We start from the raw sequence: 21,093 nt of genomic DNA on the forward strand, positions 1-21,093 counted from the left end.
CTGGGCCTGGAGTCAGGAAGACTCATCTTACTACTTAATACTTAATACATTAATAGCTGCGTGACTGGGCAAGTGACTTAACGCTGCTTGCCTCAGTTTCTTCCTCTGTAAAATGAACTGGAGAAGGAATGGCAAACCACTTCAATATCTTTGCCAAGAAAATCCCAAATAGGGTCACAAAGAGCTGGATATGGCTGAAGATGACTGAACAAGAACAATTTGGTTCTATTATTAGCAATCATTTATGTAAAAAAATTAGATCTATATTTAATTGTAAGAATGCCACTGAATTTTTGTTTAAAGGTTTGTTTCCCTAAAAACATCCTCGAGCATTGTGATATAGTGGGAAGAGTACTGAGCCTGGAATTGGATGACCTGGGTCTGAGTCTTGAATTTTCTGCTCATTAGCTGTTTGACGATGGGCAAGCCGCCTGACCACTCTGGGATCCATCCAGGGCCCTCATGTGTAAAATGGAGGCCATTATACATGCATTCCCTATCTATTATGATGATTGTAAGCTTCAAAGAGCTATATATACATGAACTTTGTTACTTAGTATTGTTTGTAATAGTTCAATGAAGCCTAGGAGATCATCCTCATCATTACTATAATTATAATTATTTTGTACCATCCACTAGCTATTCATCAGCTAAACTCTCTAAATAGGTTATAGTCAGTTCTCAATTTATCCATAGTTATTGTAGCCTTGAATTGCATAGATAAATGAAATCCACAAAAACTCCCCCACCTCCAAAAGAGGGCTATTTTAATGAATACTTTCAACCCTTAGTAAATTTCTCTTTGTCTCCTTGCTAATTCTTCTGACATTAAAGGGGGAACAGAAATGTAGAGGAATACTCCTCAATAGCTCTCATTATTCAGTGACAAGCCTGAGGGCCAGGATGTTATTTTTTTCTTTTTCCTTTCATGGTTTTTACCCATGCCAGGAATTTTTGTTTAGGAAAAGAAGAACTGGATAGATAGGTGGCAATTCTGCTAGGCCTCAACTCTGTTCATTCTCTGACATTTGTCCCTTCCTGTTACTATTTCTTGTTTCTTTTTACAGATACTCTTTTTACCTTTCCTTAAGCAACAGCTAGGTTTTAATTTAGGGACTTTTAAGGAGAGTAATATCTTGTCCCTTGCTTCTGGGTCTACAGTCTATAGTAAAGGTTAAGGATTTTAAAAGTTCAAAAAGAATTCTGATCATTTTCCAAGATGTCAATTTTTTCCTCTACTTACTGTTCTCAGACAGCTCCACAATGTAATAAAGCACAGGACTGTTTCCATCAAAGGGTCGAACCCAGGAGAGCACCACAGAGCGGCTATGGGAAGAATTCAGGCTAGCCAGGAGGTTTTGAGGTGAATGAGGCAGTTCACTTTAAAAAATGAAAGAAAAGAAAAACACACACACACACAAACACATCAGAAGCAATGAATTGTTCATGTACCAGATTAGCTTATTAGATCTAATACGTCACACTGAAATAAATGGTGCCCATAAATGTATGCTATTATGTCCAAAAAGCAATGCCTCTTTTCATAAATGGCATTATTCACAATTTTATGTTATTTATAAGATAAAATTGGTATTAAAGTTCCTAAAGCAGGCAAGCAAACATTTTACGTTACTGTTATTTAATGTGGAAAAAGTCAGTATTTCAACAGTATTTTTTTAAATTAATGACCTAGTCAACATTTTTTAATACCTAGTTTCTAATAACACAACAACAGTAAGCCATACACACACAGCAAAAACATGGGAGATATGATTTAATGCAAAATTTTTCATACTCAGGTGAGCAGAAAACATGACACTAACCACATAGAACTGCTCATCAAAATTCCCATATTTATTCTTAGGTAACAGAGTTGTTGGATTTATTGACAGATAAGAGGTTACGCTGTCATTGGAGGATTTTTTTTTCTTTTAGATAATAGAGATTTAGGGGAAAGGGTTCAAGTAGAAAATATAGCTAACATACTGACTGAAACAGTAAACCCATGAGAAATGCTATAGAACTGAAATATAATTAAAATGCATAAATTTGAAGAATAAATGTTGCTCTTAGCAAAGACTTTCCCTTGGATTTATTAGGGAATGGATAGCAAACCTCAACTGTACCCTTCTCATTAGCCACTGATCTTGTGAGCCCCCAGATCACAACCAGTCCAAGCCTCCTATTTAACCTTTACATTTTATAAATGTGGGAGCAAGACTCTATTTTATGGCTGTTCTGGGCTGCTGCATCTTATCTAAATGTTCCCCAGCAGTGAGAGTAGAAGGGTTTATCTAGGTCTGACCCATTCCATCTACTAACCAGTCTTTGATTCTCTCCCAGACATCAATTATTGCTGACCCACACAGGTCAGGACAAGAAACCATAATTACACTTGATTCCTTAATTAAAAATGTACTCATTACCCTTTTAAATTTATTAAGCTGCTATATAGTTAGACCTACCTAAGAAACATAACACCCTCTAACCCACATGTACTACTTGTATGGTATTCCATTACAGACTAAGATTTTAATATAATAAAAAAATTAAGCTTGAGTCATATTCTCGTTTTTTCCTTTAATCATGAATTGTTTTTAAGCCAGAAAAAAGAGCTTTTCTTTCTCTTTGAGCTCTTCAGTAATCTAATCTCACTTGGATTTCTGATTAAGCCTAAGGTAAAGAACATGCTAGGATAAAAATATTTATTCTACTTCTCCTGTATTGAATTTTCTATTATTTTCCAATATAAATTGGTTTCATCTTGAACACAACAAAATTAAAATTACTGAAGTAGTAACAGCAGAACCCAAATTAGAAATGAACAAAAAATATATATCCCTGATAAATATATCTTGAACTTCCCTTAAGCTATGTAACTAGTTGACACACGAATATCAATTTGAAGAAACTAGTAACTAATCAATATTCTGGGTTACTGTGTCTTCATAAAAGATGTTTTCACTTCCTGCTGATCGAGTACAGTATATAGTCCCAGTTTCCTTCACTGTGTAGTATCAACATTATGAAGAAATAGATAACATTTTGAGACCTAAATCCTTGGACAGAGATGTATAATCAAGTGTATAAGTCGGAAGCTTGGTCATTTAAATGAGCCTTTTTAAAATGGGGGAAAATGTCCTAACTAAGGAAGAATAGAAGCAATTTGGATTAACAAACACATTAACGTTTTGTTCAAGAGGGATTATGCCATTATTTTGGTAGTTTGAAAGCTCTGTAAATGATCAGGATCCTGCCACAAACTCTGTGCATTCTGATCCTGTATGATTCTTGTCCATATTTTCTCACAAATCCTTTGTATAGAATCTTCACAACACATGCTTTTGTTAATTTAATCTCCCTGAGGTGCCAATGCATTATTTGGGCTGTCTATCAATTGTTTCTCACTCACACTACATGACTGGCTTGTCTTATTTTTGATCATATAAATTTAAGTAATATCGTTAACACTAATTCTTTCATGTAAGGCTTCATCGTTAACATGTACAGCATCATGCCTTCATTTGTTTCTTTATTCTCTTAGTACCTCACTTAGTGGAAGTACACAAGAAATCCTTCTTGAATGTGTTCAATGACATTTGTTCACTCATTCATTCAATCAGGGACTATATCTTATAGACAGTCACTGTTCAATCTGTTGATTGAATGGAGAAATGTGTATGAATTTGGTAAAAAAGAATTAATATCTATCATCTCCTAACTTGATCTCCCTGTATCTAATATCTATTCTTTTCAAGCCATATTTCACATAGGTGTCAAATTTGTATTTTATAGATTCATTTCCATCCATGGTATTCCCCTACTTTAAGAAGCTTTAGGGGCTCCCCATTGTTTTCTGGAAAAAAAATTTTAAAGGACCCATTTTGTTATTCATAACCTTAATAATCTGGCACCATTTTTCCTCTCCAGACTGACTACATATTAATCCCTTTCAGTTAAATTGGCCTGTTTGCTTTTTGTTGTACAGGACATTCTATATTCAAACACTACTGTACCTTTGAATAGGCTCTCTATCTTGCATACTAATAAAGCTCTTCTTTTTTTTTTTTTTTTTAAACCTAGTAGCCTCTTAGAACCCACAGCTCCCTTTAAGGCTCAACTTCAAGTATATTTCTTTCAAGAAACCTTGCCTGATTTCCCTGGTTGTTATGTCCCACCTCCTCCATCACTGTCTATTTATGGCCAGACATGCCTAGTTCACTTGGGGCTTACTGGACTGCTTTGCTTTGCTCTCCTCTCCTGTCCCATACTCTCCTGTCCTCTCTTCTCCCCTTCTGACCTTAAACCTACTGTACTCTGAAGCCCTTAGACTGGGTCCCTGCTCAAACTCCACTTAAGGGCTCTTTTCTGGACCCCTCCTGGCTAAAGAGTGATTATCACTTGTAACTGTTTCCCTTCCCTTACAGCTTGATTTAGTCATTTTTCTTCTGCTTATTAAAGGGGCCCCTCCCTGACTACTTCTTAACAGGCCTATTCACTGTATCGACCTTACCTCACCCTAAGTGAGTACCTGAAGAGGCCTAAGGTCAAAGAGGCCAAGGTCTCCCATTGCATCCTGGGCCATTTCTAGTCATCCTGATGAATGTCTGGTCACTGGATCCAGATGACTCAGGAGAAGAAAATGAGGCTGGTGCCCTGGCACAGCCCTCCCTCACTCAAAACAAAGTCAAATGCAAGTCATGTCATCATTTCCAATGTCATGGTCCTCTTTGAAAATCAAGGACAAACATAACATCTACCTGTGAGAATGACTAAAGAAAATTAGGACTACTATTCAAGCACTGGGGACCACAGCAACAATACATACTATAACTCTGTACTAAAATATTGTTGACCATATAAGATTGTATGCCCTCTTGGAGAGGGAGGAGGGATAGAGGGGGAGAAAATTTTGAACTTGTGGAAGTGATTGTTGAAAACTGAAAACAAATAAATTAATGAATTTGGGGGAAATGGATGTTACAGATCATAAAAATAAAATAAAATATTGTTTAGAACCTTAAAATCATTTATTTTACCTGTATTAAAAAATAAAAAACATGCTGATTTTCTATAATAATAGCAATAAGGCTGTTGAGAGGATGAGATAATATTTACAAAGTACTTTGCAAATCTAAAAGCATTATATAAAGGCTAGCTATAATAATAATTATTATTATTATCATTATTATCATTTTGTTTTAATTATGGTTTTGGCAGAGATGGTTTAGATAAATAGTTCTTACCTTAAAAATGTCATCTTTAGGGGCACATAATAAGTACTTTTGGGGGTAGCAGTGAGGCTGACTCAAATGGAGGTTATTTGGGTTGTGAGTGAACAGTAAGAGATAGGATTGTTTGGCACAGATAAGGCACTTAAATGTTTGGTGACTGATTTATAGGCAGGGTAAGAACAGATTATGACATCTGTTTGTTATATCAAGGAGTTCATCAGGTTTGCTACATTACAAATAATAAGAATTGATAGGAAATTCAGAGAAACATGGAGATTCTGCCTTTGGAATATGAAATATGAAATTCGTAGTTGTGAATAGTACAGTGGTCTTTTTGCTCAAGTAGTTATTCATTAAGTGAGCTATTCCAGGTCTACTTCTGATTTTATAACAAATATTTAACAATTACCTAAGCCAAAAAACATTGAATTCTTGCACACATCTCAATTTCAGATAATCCTTTTTTTCAGACTAAAATAGACACAATTTGGATTAGAAGTGTCCAATTTCATTGATGGGGTTGCTGACTTAAAAAAATAATTTATAGTCTATGTAATAATGCCTATTCATTCAGAGATCATTTACCTAGCAAGTCTGATTATCAGTAACATAGAGGCCAAGGGTTTTGCTCTTTGGAAAGGCCCTTGCACAAATTGGCTATTCTTCAAAAGGTGTAGGAAGTGACCGAGAAGTGCTAATGTGGACACAATTTGGATCAATATGGAGAAAATGGTTGCTGAACTAATAATGATGGGAGCCTTGGGAGAAAAGTTGTCATTCTATTTTATAATGTTTGATAAAGAAGAAAGCAGGGCACAGTTTGATACAAATCCTAAATTTTAAGAGAGATAATTTCAAGTGGTTCAGAGAAAAGATAAGTAGAATCCCATGGTAGAAAATAAAAATTTCATTGTCTGACATAGAAGACCCTCCAGAATATGCTTCCCATCAACACTTCCAACTTATACTCTATAAGTAAACCAAACTGGCCTGCTGTTTGAACTCCACATACTATCTCCCAACTCCAGGGAGTCACAGAAGTCATCTTCCACTCTTGGAAAACACTCTCTCCTCACCCTTACTGTCAGAAACCCTCAAGGCTTAGTTAAGGTATAACCTCTTTCATGAAGACTTCTATTAATGTCCTGATCCTTCCAATCATCAGGCTCTCTCCATTCTCAAATGACCTTATATTTATATATGGTGGAACATGTTTTACACAGTACAATAATGCTCTATGAGGACAGGAGCTGTTTTGTCTTTAACATGGTATCATCAGTTTCAAGCATAGAGCCTTGAATGTAAGAAATGCTTAATAAATACTTACTTAATCAAGGTGATAGAAATTTAAATTATGGAGAATAGAAAGGGTTTTGCAGGATTGGAGAAAGGCAAATGGCTTAATTCATGATATACTCTGTATATTATCTACTCAAGAGTAGAAAATATTCTGTCTCAGTGGGGCAAAATCATGTACTTAGGTCATGAACTGATGCCTATGCTTCCCCAAAAGTGACTAGTTAAACTTTGTTTAGAATACCATATATATTCTTTCTCCTGCATTCTATTTTGTACCAATGACTTGATTCTCCTATTCTCTTATGTGTATATATATATATGTATATATATATACATATATATGCAGCTCTCCAATCAGTTTTGTATTCTATTGTATCTACTGCTAATAAAAATATTTAGTTCATATTTTGTTAAAGATCCTGTATAGACTTGGTTATAATTTATCTTAATATATGTATATTTTATCATTTAATAATAGTAAGGTGATTGAATCACGTATGCCCCTGCTTGACTAAAAGCAGGGAAGAAGCCCATCCTTCCTACTGCTCTGGGGAACTGATGCAACAAGTCACCTGAACTAGTTGACAGTATCAATGTGGATACTTTTTCCTTTAGTGAAACTATAATAGGTGTCAGCACCAAAAGAAGAAGTAAATCACTCAATCCCGGCCTTTGACCAGAAAGATGAAAGACATTCCCTTTTGGGTTGTAGATTCATCCTTTGTATCCCAGAAATCTGCATTCGGGGCCAAAGTGGGACTACAAGGCAGTTATGACTTCAAAATCTGTGAATCCTTCCTTTCTTGTAATTATTAAATACATAGCATCTATGGTGAGCCTCTGAGCCAGAGATCTGTTCCCCAAACCCTGAAAGAATCTGAACTCTGGAATATGATCATGCTAAATTGATCTTCTTTCCTTTTTTAATAGGATTATTAGACTGTAACATCACAGGAACATTATACATGCCATTACCTAGATTTAAGAAAAATATATGATCAATGTCTCTCATGGTATACTTTTGGACAAAACTGAGGAATATGTGTAAATTTAAATTGATTCAGAACTGTGTGAATGCCCAGACCCTAAAAGTAATTAGTTATTAATGAAATGATACTAATGTAGTGGTTTCAACAGAAGAGTTGGTCATGTCCTGATTTTTATCAATGACTTGAGAGGGAAAAGATGACATCAGATTTCAAGATGACATTAAATTGGGCAAAAAAGTCAATATATTTGATCACAGACTTAGGAACCCAAAAGATCTGGCTTGGCTAGAAAAATGGGCCAAATTTATAAGATGAAGTTTTAATAGATAAATATAGAGTCCTTGGGTTTAAATAAATCAATTTTGCAAGTATGGGATAGAATGGGATAACCAACAGTTATGTGGAAATAATCTAAACATTTTGGTACTCTGAAAGATTAATGGGTCACCTGTGTGACACTGAGACCCCTGCCTAATTCCCCCTCCCCAAATATGTTCATATCACATTTGCAATATTATGTTTAGATCTAAACATTACATTTCAAGAAAGCTGTCACAAGTTCAAGTCCATGTAGCAAGAGTTGATCAGGAGGGGAAGCGAGGGCTTCAGATTATCTCATAGGAAGATCAGTTAGAGAAATTTTGAATGTTTAACTGAATAAGAGTAATGGGAGGGATACAACAGCTGTCTTCAAATACCTGAAGTGCTATTATATGGAAGAATTCAAAATTCTGTTTGGCATCAGAAGATAGTAAATAGCTGGGAGCAATGGGTAGAAGTTATAGAAAGGAAGATTTCAGTTCCATGTAAGGAAAAATATATAGTATTAATCAGAGCTCTGGTGAAAGTAGAATTGGCTATCTTGGAAGGTTCCTCAGAGGGAACAGACTGGAGTCATGCTCAGGTACTTGTTGGATTAGATGGTCCTCAAGTGACTTTCCAACTCTAGATTTATATGATGAGTTTGGTTTTTTTATCAACAAGAGAATGGTAGTAACAAGTTAAATTATGGTACAATGATCCTACACTGTGCAGTTAGGCACAGTGTCAAGTGTTGCTATTAATAGCCTGGCAATCAGGAAAGAGAAAGAAAATTATTGAAAATGGATACATGCATCTGAAAAAAACACAATAGTGGGCACAACACAGAGGTAAATAATTCTAGATCAGAAGCTCTTAATCTGAGATCTATAACTTTAAAAATATATATTGTGATAATTATATGTCAATGTAATTGGGTTCTTGTGTAATCTCATTTTCTTTTGTCCATTTTAAAACATTCTTCTGATAAGAGGTCCGTAGGCATTACCAAACTACCAAAGGGATCCATGATATAGAAATGAACACTGGCTTATCAATCTATTCACATTAGCTTGACCAATGATAGATGTATGACAATTAATTGAACAAAAAAACACATGGAAACTAGTTTGATTATTTTATAATCATTTCCTATTATTACCCACTTTATGGTAATAGCCTCGGTCACAGGGTTACCAAGATGATGGAGTGAGTGTATTCTTCATGCCTTTCCAACCTAATAGACCCCAAAGAATGAAATAAATGGCAAATATGGAGTAATTAAGGCTGAATTTATAAGAAAATATAATAATATATGCACCATACAAGATAGAAATCTTATGAAATAATATTGGCAAAATTGAATACAAAAAGTTGCTCCCCCCCACCCATATACTCTGTGTGGGTTAGAGAAAAGTAGGGAAAAAATGCCATAAGTGACACTAATATAAAACTAACTAAGTGACTTGTTTATGAAGGAGACCAAACTAGGTGTGTTTCGGAGAAACATTTTCAAACAACTAAAATAATGGTTTGGGTATGTAATGGGGAATCTTCAGTAGTGCAAAACAACTTATTCCTGAAAGATGCCCGAAAAATGAAGTCTTAGTTTATATTAAGGTGTATGCATGGAGCATAGAAAGAGTTCTGATTTTGAACCAGGAGACTTGACTGTGAATCTCGACTCTGATACTGACTCTCTGCTGATGAAAAAGTCACTTACCCTCTCTGATTCTTCATTTTCTCATCTTTAAATTGGGAAGAGAATATTACTTGCACTACTTCTCTCACAGAGTTATTGTTGGGAAAGCACTTCGTAAATCTTAAAATACTATATATCTGTCAATTGTGATTTGTTATATAATGCATCTACTTCAGCTAGACTTTCTGCCAGAAAGTCTGAGAGGAGATAAAAGATTGAGAGTAATACTCCTAGAAAGAATGATATACAAAAATATGATAACAAAAGCGAAAAATGTTAGAAAAAATTTCCCAGCACTGAGTTAGTTTGTACTGGTTAGAGAAAAGTAGGGAAAAAATACGATAAATGACACTGTAATATAAAACTAACTAAGTGACTTATTTATGAAGGAGACCAAACTAGGTGTGTTTAGGAGAAACATTTTTGAAAAAGGCTCAAGAGAAAGTAATTGGTAAAATTGTAGCTGAAGGTGAATGACTGTGGCAGGGGTGATCAAACATACATTAGTTCTATATAAAAAAGCTTGCCCCTTTAACTCAAAAAAGATTTCTTGGTCAAACCTATTTTCAGTGTCTTCATTCTGAAGATGATGGGTCAACTTAAGGCCCTGATAACTCTCAAGAAACTACTAAAATGCTTAGCCTTCATTATGGTTTTGTCAGGAGTGGTTTGAGATGTCTTTAACTCTTCTAATCCCCTGTAAGGGTCAGGGCTTTTCAGTAAGACTTATAATTTAGGCTTTTACTGCACCCCGTATACATAGGAATTACTCTTTGAGTCCATAAGAGAAGGTGAAATCTTACATGAGCCTATAAGCAATATATCAATTAATCAAAAATATTGATTTAATACTTGGGTGCGCTCAGTACTGTGCCAAGCACTGTGGGAAATAAAGAAAAGGCATATGTTGTCAAAGTCCCTTAGAAACAGAAGCTTACAAACTAGCTGAGGAGATAAGACTAAAGTCAACAGGGAATATTCAAATGCTAAATTGGGTGATAGTAACTGTAAGCAAAGCCATAACCAAGGCTTCTTGCACCTAAGACAAATTCCGTTGGGGGCTGGAGGTGGTGGTGGTGAAACAGAGGAAGGCAGGGCATAGTGTGAATTTGGACCGAAGTATGTCAGAAGAGAGGGCATCTATCCCCTCAATGCACCATAATGTACCCCTAAAGGGGGAATGAAAGAACAAAAGACATTAAGAGACTGGACTCTGGGAGTGGGGTGGCCTTGAAGTAGCTGTGACACACTGTGGCTTTCTTAGGACTGTGAAGTGTGGTACAGGGATGTTAGTTACTGTGAGGAAGAAACATCTACTCCTAAATATCTGCACCTAGAGCAAAGCCCTGGTCTTATCCTAATAATAACAAATCTAAGTATGTTATAATGTAATAATTTGGAATTACTGAAATTTCTCCTTTCAGAGAGATAACTACAGTTGATCAGTCTCAAATTCCCCTTTCTCATCTCCCCGAGGCAAATATTCCCACTCATGGCAATCCTCCAATGACAGGCCTATATAGATAATATAAAAATTTGGGTGAAAGGATCTGTATGGAAGGTCTTTCATTTGTTTTCAGTTATTATATCAGTTGTAATTTTTATGCTCCATCTCACTTTAGAAATTAAGTAATTTGCAGGTGTTTGGTTCTGAGGCACAGTGGAGAATTATCAGCTGCCACAGGTGAAATCTTAAATAACTAATGTTATCAGGCCTCCCGTAAAGTAAGCACACACAAAAATTCTACTGTAACATAAAATTTGTGTTTTTAGCCACCTGTAAGATGATACATTTTCTCTTGGGTCTTCATTTGTAGTTTAAAGAGAAATGGAACAAAGTAAAATTATTCTAAGTTTTACAGCTAGAGGTGTAAGGGATCTTACAGGCTCAAACCCTTAATTTTATAGACAAAGAAGCTGAGGCACAGAGAGGTCAGGATTTGAATCTAGCTGTGATTTCTAAGCCAGCGACTGCTTTTTTCCCTTTATTAGCACAGCCTCATCATAAACACATACTATGAACCCCCAAATAAGGAAGAAGCCCATGTAAACTTTTCCTTCCTTGAAGGAAAGCATTCCTCAGACTTGCAGAGTTAGGGAAATCTGTTCTATGACTCTCTGTGAGCATGTCCTGCCACCCCAACCCATGGGTTACACCTATGAAAACCTCCCTGCTGTCATAGTGTCACAATTTAGGATTATACCATGCCGTCTGATACCCCAAAGGGAATACAGGCATTCCTTTTGCTGAACTAGCACCAACTTGGGTAATTGACCTGGCACATGTATGTAAACGTGTGTGCATATATCTGGGTGTACATACATACTTATTTGTTATTTACTTGTTTCAGCCATGTCTGACTCTTCACAACCCTTTCTTGGGGGGGATTTCGTGGCAGAGATACTGGAGTGGTTTTCCATTTCCTTTTCCAGTTCATTTTACAGATAGGGAAACTGAAGCAAACAAGGTTAAGTGAGCTCAGGGTCACACAGCTAGTCTGAGATCGGATTTGAACAAAGGTCTTCCTGACTCCAGGGCATGTACTCTATCCACTGTGCCACCTAGCTGCCTATCTTTCAATGAAGATCTGCACCTGCCCTGCACCCTACATTCTTTGCATTTTCTAGGGTTCCTGAGAGGTTAAATACCTTGCCTAAGAGGTATGGAAGGTGAGGTCTGAACGTAGGTCTTCCTAACTGTGAGACCAGCCTTCTGTCTCCTATGCCTTGCTGCTCTCCCCATATGATGTACTTAATAAATGTTTACTGAATTGAATGGAATACTCCCCATAAGTCATTCCATGAGAGGGATAGTTCCCAGGTACCTTTATACCATAAGCCTATGGAAGCCTGGGCTTCAGACAGCAAGAAAGCTAGTTACTATGCCCCTGTACAAGATCTACGCGGGGATTTTGCTCTCTCTTCTACTCTCTATACTGAATCTGTATCTTCTGGGTGCAACACAGTCATAGTTGTGGCCCCACAGCATAATCCAGCTGGGGCTGACTGACCCGTAAAGCCCCATGAGCTAGCCACATGAGCAGATCGCACTGGGCATTTCAGACACGCCAGTGTTCTGGTTCAGTCTGGGTTGTGTTGTTGTCTTAACATCCCTTCTGCTCCCACCACAAGTTGTATCTCTTTGTATGTCAACCTGACTTGTCATGACTCCTCATTCAGACTTTGTGTAGGTTCTCACTGAAGGAAGGAAACACTTTCCATTGTTATAACTTTCCACTATTTCTGCTTTTGGTCTCCCAGCTACCTCTGCAAAAAGGAATTCAGGCTGTCCTGTAGCTTTTCTGTTCATTACTCAGGCTATTGTGCCTCTGTGGTCAGGACACTGATAGCCCAAAGATCCAGGAATGGCAAGTCCTTTCTGTACCTTCTGTGGTGGGAACTTTTCCCTCTCATCACTTCAGGGTACATGTCTCCTGAACAGAGTTGGAACCAGCCATTTGTTAACACCGGACAATGCTTGAAAATTAGGTGCACTAGGAATTTACATGGAACTTACTCTAAGAAAACTAGACTAGTGAGGGAGCCCTGGCTTTGAACTTGGATAAGTGGAGCTCAGACCTGACCCTGCTACTTACGAGGAATGAGATCATCTCAGAAAGGTGACAGGGGGCTCAGGAATGACTCACTTATGAGGAAATGTGTAAACCTCAAAGTTGTGGAGAAATATGGGTGATAATTAATTACTGTCCACAGAAAGCTTTGATTGTTCCATTTAAAATGATGACTTATCATGAAATAATTATTCATATCAATTTATCAAATATCAGTAAATATCAATCAAATATAAATATCAATGATCAAATATCAAGTTTTCCTCTTAGATGCAAGAATGCATTTCCCTCCTTCCATTCTTGGCAGAGAGAGTACAAGGAGAGCAGAACCCTGCACGTATAGCTGGGCTTGATCAATGTTTTTGTTAGTTTGGATAAATTGGGGTTTTTTTTGTCTTCCATTATTCCTAAATCTTTATTAATGAGTTTTAAGTAGAAGATTGGCGAGGGACTTATTGAGAAATGAAGATGACAAAAAAGCTAATCAACAAAATTTGTTGATGTCCTCCCTAAATCTCTCTGCATGCTGAGCTGACCACCCTTCTAGTCCTTTGGAAGGACAAGTAATTAAAGGGAAAGAATAAAACCCCATTGAATTATAGAGCAGGGGAATCTCATCCCAAGAAACCCTGTGATGTTTAAAGTGCTAAGTTAGGATGGATAAAACTAAAATCCCAATTCAGACCTCCCTGTGTGTCTTCTCACTGACTTGACTCCTCCTGAGTCCCCCTCCCTCACACGCACACACCTCATTGTTTGTTCTTCTTTAAAGATTCTGTACCTTTCAATGTTTTCCATTACCACCATCCTCCCCACCAGTCTTCTAGTTTCCTTAAATCCTTTACATTTGCAAAGGTCCACCAACTCCGACAGGTTCAGAACTCACAGGTAACTATCTCTATCACAATTATTTACGTAAAGGCCAAATCAGTTCATAATATCCCAGGCTCATTCCATATTCAGATATAATGGCATCAATTTCTACCAACACGGTAGAAAATTCTTTACACCATATATGGAAAATAGAGTTACTAGTTTCTTTGATGTAGGCAAAATAAATACAATGGGAAGCTAACATATTTCCTGCCTTTTTCTTTTTTTAAAAAAAAGGGTATTTTTGTTACTTTGTAAAATAATGTCTATATTAAAGTAGTTTTAAGCTGAGGAGAAATAGCAAGAGGAAATAATCTTTGAGGGACTTTAGAAGGTTGCCTTTTTAGGTATAAGTTCTTCTCAGGTCTGAAATATGAGATTTTTATTCCTTGTTATTTTCTGAACAACTCTGCTTTAGCATTTTATACTTGAGCAGATGGAAGAAATCTTAGTTATTACTTAGATAACGTATGGGAAACTACCATGAACAGTAAAAATTGCTATTATTACTATCATTCCTGATACAGAATGGTTTCAACTGTATTTGGTAAAAAAAAAAAAAAAATACCTGTATTAGGTCCCCAGCGTTCTCATTTTATTCATGTTTGGGGAACATGGAGGATTTATTAACCTTGTAACGCATTAAAGGGGATGATGACATTGTTATGTTCCAAATCAGTCTTGTCGCTAAGTAGCCACTAAATTGATTAGCATCCCAAATGTGTAAATATTCCTATACTTAGAGATGAAGTATTTTAGCAATAAAAAGTCTATATTTTTTAGGAACAAACATTTACTAAAAATGTATTTTGCTTAGAAGAAATTGGATAAGCAAATAGTAGGGAGGGTATGTAAATCAGTTGAACATAAACATATTACTGAGGAAAAGAATGCATTACATTGAAAGGATGCAATTTTGCTTCTGTTGACAGAGTCTTCATGAAATGCTAACACTTATTTATTTGATATCAATGACAGATGATCTGAGATTGTACCGAAGTCTTTTTTTTAAGGAAAAATACAAAACATTGTGTAAACTTAGTGCTTATGCTCCAGCATGTTAACATAATGGAGAGAAATTTCTAAAGAAGTTGGAAGTAAAGTACTGGAGATAAGGTAATAGCTATGAAAAGAGGAATCCACTGTCAGAAGTATTAGCACACTATGGGAGAATGCTAGAAGAAAGTAGCCAATAACGAGTGAGAGAGAAAATGGGGAAAGAAAAGGAGTCAATTATTTTAGTAAATGGGAAGGGAAATATTCCTATTTTTGCTAAGGAGGTGACCCTCCAGGGATGGGCATTCCTCATGGTTAGTGGGTAAAGCAGTAAGTACTTGGTACATGGTTAGTGTAAAGTGGCAAGATTTTGGTGGAAAACAAGGGGAAAAGCCCCTGGCCCAGGCCATCAGGGCATTTTTATTGCCCCAAAGCTTTGGGATAACCAACAGCAACAGACAATAAAAACATCGACTCTTAACATTTGCGTAGGGGTTTAAGGTTTGTAAAACCCTTGACATATATTATCTCATCTGATCCTCATATTAACCCTTTGTGCTACTATTATCCTCACAATGCAGACGTGGAAACTAAGGCAGACTGAAGTCAAGGGACATGACCAGAGTGACACACTTAGGAAGCATCTGAGGCAGATTTGGCACATGTTGGCCCACAACAGACAGGTTGGGTTTCATGAGCATTTAGGTGGGAATCCCTATTAATGACACACAGACTTTAATGTTATCATTGCAAGAGGCAATGTGGCATAGTTTTTAAAATAAAAAACATACTGTAGGTAGTTGGTGTGGCAGAATAGTCGTATCAGGAACACTGGATCAGGACCTAAACCACACAATTTGTTTGTAAAATGCAAATATACAGCCCTTCTCAAAGAGATTCTGCGGGGAAGATTTGTTCTATAAACCTTGAAGTTCTATAGAAATGTGAATTCTTCTTATTGCCACTACTAGTTTATGACCAAGTTATTTCATTTCTCTGAGTCTCAGTTTTCTCATCTATAAAATGGAGATAAAAATGATTGTATCCCCTACTTTTCAAAGTTGCCACTGCAGCTAGGTGACAGAGTGATCCTGGGTCTTCAATGAGGAGATTCATCTTCCTGAGTTCAAATCTGGCTGTAGTTACTAGCTGTGTGACTTTGGGCAAGTCCTATAACTCCATTAGCCTCGGTTTACTTATCTGTAAAATGAGCTGGAGAAGAAAATGGCAAACCTCTCCAGGATCTTTGCCAAGAAAACCCCAAATGGGGTCACAAAGAGTTGAACATGACTGAAAAAATGACTGAATAGGGATGTTATTAAGAAAGTTCTTTGTGAACCCTGAAGTTCTACATAAATGTCAGTTAATAGTTGCTATTGTCATGACCATCAGAATGATGGAGTGCAGCTGGGAGACTCCTGTAACATCTTTTTATATATCATATACACCTTAAATGAGGAGGGAAGTTGTTTTTTATTGTAAGATCCTTCGGTATGGAATTCTTTTCTGATTCAAGGCCCAGCAGAGTCCTGTAAGACTTGCCTTTTTACAATGGCTTTTCCTAATGGGATGGCATTTAAAAAATTGAGAGGTGATGGTTTATAATATGCAGTTTTGTTTACTGCTGTCCTAATTGCTGCTATACCATGCTTCATCTATTTTCATGTTTAATTTTGTACTTATGCCCTGAAGCTCTTCCTAGGAGGGCACAGTTTGTTAAAAAAAAAAAAAAAGCTAATAAATGAATAAAGGGTTGAAGAATAAAGGGCTGTACTGGATATCTAAGCTTCATTCCCTAAAAGGTAGAGGCTTATGGTGAGAGGAAAGGGGAAGGGGGATACTAACAAGAAGAAATTGATTAAAAGATCTATAATCAATAAATAGTCAACTAATCTAATAGTGAAACTTTGGAAGCATTTCCTTAAATTGCTTAAGAACCCTTTGTTAAGTATACGGATATTCACTATAATTGATGGACGATGAGTGCTAATCCAGGATACTGTGAATCAATCAATAAATCTATGTATCAAGTGTGATTAAGGCCTACTATATGCCAGGCATTTTGCAAGCGTCTGGGGATACAAATACATAGAATGAAAGAAATATTAGTTTAGGTGTATATATTTTGTTGTGTATATATATGTGTATAATATATAATATATGCATGTATTTATGATAGATTCTTATGTTTTATATATGTATACACACGTGTATGTGTGTGTATTAGTTTTGGGGGCAGCACACTAACATTAGGGAATCCCAAAAAGATTCGTGAAGAAGGGAATATTTGAACTGCATTAAAGCATGAGGGGGACTCTACGGAGCAGAGGCAAAGAGTCTATATTACTAATTAGGAGGCACCTGGGTGGCTCAGTGGGGACAGCATTAGGCCTGGCGTCAGGAAGACCTGAGTCTAAATCCAGACTCAAACACTCGCTAGCTGTGCAACTTTGGGCAAATCACTTAATCTCTGTTTGTTTCAATCTACTGGCAAGGAAATGATAAGCCACTCTGGTGTCTTTGCTAAGAAAACCCCACGGACAGTATTATTGTGCTATGGTCCACACGATGACAACGCAACATTACTGAACAACAGCAAAATATTACTTACCAGTGGCACTTGGGATGTCCAGTACAAAGGCATGGAGATGAGAGATAGGAAGGTGATGAACAGAGAGAAGGCCAGTTTGAGTGGACTACAGAGTATGGGAGAGAATATAATGTACAATGAGGCTGGAAAGATAGGTTGGGACCAGGCTGGTATAGGATTAAATGAAGGAGTCGATCTCTGTATCTCTCCTTGTGATTATATGTTCATGTGTGTGTGTGTGCGTGCATATATATATGCATACATACATACATATATACTTATATTTTTTTATCTTCTTTTCTTTCTACCTCATATATTTATATTTTTATCTTATTTTCTTTCTACCTCTGCCACCAGCAACTTTCTCTACCTGGAAGAGCCCATCATCCCTGTGGTCCCCTCCTCCAATTAGTGAAGTCCTAAGTGAAGCCACCATTTAAAGAAGCCCCCAGTCCATTCCTGCTCACTTCTCTTAGTTCTACTTAACTCTCTGAACTTTTATATACTGCATCCTCCTCCCAGGGTCTTCCAGCCCCCTTCTTTCCCTCCAGCTTCTTCTCAAGGCCTATTGTCACCCTAGAATGTAAGCTCCTTAAAAAAAGGGGCTGCCTTTTCTCTTTGTATCTGTATTCCCAGTGTTGAGCCTAGCGTCTGGCACTTAGAAAGCTCTCAATGTCTGCTGTCAATTTGTGGATCTGTCTCTTATCCTAGGAAGTCATGGAAGCTGATTGAGTCAGAGAGTCACATAGATTTGCATTTCAGTAAAATTATCTCTCAATGGTGCATAAGATAGACTGGAATGGTGACAGACTTGAGGCAGAGGAGACTGCCAAAATAAACTAGTAACTCTATGAATGGAGAAAAAGGGGTCTGATGTAAGAAATGTTGTGAAGGTAGAAGAAGCCACTGATTATAAATGTGGAGAGAGAAAGTATGAAATTAAAGTGTTCAAAATAGTCATCACTGCATATAGTAATGCATATCATTAGATAAGAATTAACAAAGCTTAATAGATACAATGCTCACATCACTTCCAGTCGAGCCATTCTTGAATCATTCCCTCCATCAGAAATAACCTCGCAAGTGTAGTCACCAATGTCGCCTGACCACGTCTGACTGATGAGAAGGGAACCGTCTTTTTCTACCGCAACTCTAGAACTTGTAGCTGGATTTATGATGATGTTGTCCTTCTTCCAAACGTATCTGTAGGTAAAAATGTTTCAAAATATTAATTGGGTCAAAGATCCAACCACAGAACAGTGGTTTGAAAGACTGGTTAAAAACCAGGAACTGCTCTTACAATCATCACCATAAGTTATCGAAGTAAATTCAGAGATTGCAAAGGACAAAATCAAACAAATAAACAAAGCAAAAATATCCCCAAACTAGATTACAAAACTGAGGACACAAAAAATCAAATTGCATCTGGTCTTTTATTTCAGAATCAGAAACAAAAAAAAGTCATGAGAGCAAGTAGGCACCCCAAGGTGCAAAACTGTAGTTCAACTGGTCTGAACTGGGATGGCTTCTTGCAAAAGCAGATTAATCTTTAGGAGAAGCCACAATAAAATACTTTGGAGAATTAGAGGGAAAATCCCCCAAATAGAACTATATAAGTCTTAGAGGGGAAAAAAATCATATCTCCTAAACCTGCTTTTCTTAAAAATCTAACCATTACAGCAAATTGTCCTTAAAATTGCATTTCCTTCTCTTTTAATCTTTATCTATGGCAATTTTAGCACATTTTCTTTTCAAATATAGAGTCAGTTAAGAGCCTGTCCAGTCTTCAGATCTCTATGGGCAAGGACCAACATGCACTGCTGCATGGGATGAAAGTGCTGTTTTTACTTTTCAAAATTAATTGATTTGATTTCCAAAATATGCCCCATCCTTTAAAGTTTTAACAGGCACAGAGCCCAGACATTTACAAAACTACTTATCTGAAATTACCCCGAGACATAATGGGCCTGATTCTACCCAAAAGAAATGAGTAAATTTCTCCTTTGGGGAGGAGTTTTCACTTATATCAGTAACTATGGTATCCGAATAAATTAGTTCCTCCAGTGCAATGCAAACCAGCAGCAAGAAAACATTAATGGATGTCCAAAATGGCTAATTTTCTCCCTTCTCATTCATAGGATCAAGCTGGGTATGTTTAATCGCAACTAAAAAGCTGCAATAATGTCCTGAGAATCAAAGGGAATTCTCTGCTAACTTTCAGACATGCAGAAAGAAAGACTTAGTCATCCTTATTACTTTCAGAAATCACACCAAAAACATTTTAAAATAACAATCCTCTTTTTTCCTGATGCACATTTCTAATAGAGTATCTCAACTTTTTCAGAGTAATTTTAAACTTTTATCTCCTCCTTTATGGTTTCCAACATTTTAAACTGTTTTGAATCTAAATTTGATTCACAGTAAGATTTTTCATGCTGGAAAAAACTGGAGATGGGCAGACAAGACAAACGAAGACTTTTGTCATGTGTTGATTTGTTCATATTTGTTCAGTTTTTTCATATGTTTCTCTAGCTAGCTGAGTTCCTATTCCTTTAAAAGTAAGAATCAGAGAAACACATCATTTCTATGGTCCAGAAAAATCTGTTAGTCCTTCTGGCCATTTTCTATCTTGATCAGGGTAATTAATTGCAAAGAAGAATATAGAATCTTGGCTTTATTCATTTTACTACCTATAATAAGAGAAAATGTGGCATAGTATATAGGGGATCAGCTTGGAAGTCAAGAAGACCAAGGTTCAAGTCCTGCTTATGACATGGACAAGCCATTCAATGTCTCAGTGTGCCAGACAATTATCTAAGATTAAAAGCTTCCAAGGAGCTGCCCATCTTCACTGGTGGAGGACATTTCTTTTTTTCTTTTTAGTGTATTTTCTTTTTTTCAATTAAGCATTTTTTCTCTCTCTCCAATCTTCCTCCACTGGGGGAAAATAAATCAAGGCAAAACTCCTTTAACAAATTTGTATAACAAATAAAACAAATTCCTATATTGACTATGTCCAAAATTATATGTCTCATTCTGCATCCAGAGTCCGTATCATGAGAGAAGTAGCATGTTCCGTCAGTCCTCTGGAATCATGTTTGTTTATTGCATTGATCAAAATTCTTAAGTCTCTCAAAGTTGTTTTTCATATAATGTTATTATTCATAAACTGTTTTCCTGCTTGTATTCATTTCACTCTGTATCAGTTCATACAAGTCTTTTCTGGTTTCTCTGAAATGATCCTATTCATCATTTCTTACAACACACTAGTATTCTGTTACATTCACATACCAAAATTTGTTCAGTCATTCTACATCGAAAGTTCTTTGACACTACAAAAATAGCTGCTAAAATGATTTTTTTCTATATAAGTGTCCTTTTCAGCGTTCTTTGATTTCTTTTGGGAAGTAGTGGTATTGCTGAGTCCGAGGGTATGCATAGTTTAGTAACTTTTTGGACATAGTTCCAAATTGTTTCCCAGAATGTCTGGACCAATTCACAGCTCCACTCATCATACAGTACTGGGCCTACTTTCTTG

The 21,093-nt window shown here is 36.6% G+C and overlaps 1 protein-coding gene across 3 annotated transcripts in view; it reads right to left on the reverse strand.

Moving 5' to 3' along the window:
• Window positions 1-21,093, reverse strand: part of SDK1 (sidekick cell adhesion molecule 1) — a 1,143,865-nt gene that overhangs the window by 342,056 nt on the left and 780,716 nt on the right. For all 3 annotated transcript variants that reach the window (XM_072597683.1, XM_072597681.1, XM_072597682.1), the window contains exons 14-15: window positions 18,582-18,758; window positions 1,244-1,380 (exon numbers count right to left, since the gene is read on the reverse strand). In XM_072597683.1, coding sequence (XP_072453784.1) covers window positions 1,244-1,380; window positions 18,582-18,758 — 314 coding nt within the window. The remainder of the gene's footprint in view (window positions 1-1,243; window positions 1,381-18,581; window positions 18,759-21,093) is intronic.

Source organism: Notamacropus eugenii, chromosome 3, assembly GCF_028372415.1.
Source record: "Notamacropus eugenii isolate mMacEug1 chromosome 3, mMacEug1.pri_v2, whole genome shotgun sequence".
Taxonomy (NCBI): Eukaryota; Metazoa; Chordata; class Mammalia; order Diprotodontia; family Macropodidae; genus Notamacropus; species Notamacropus eugenii.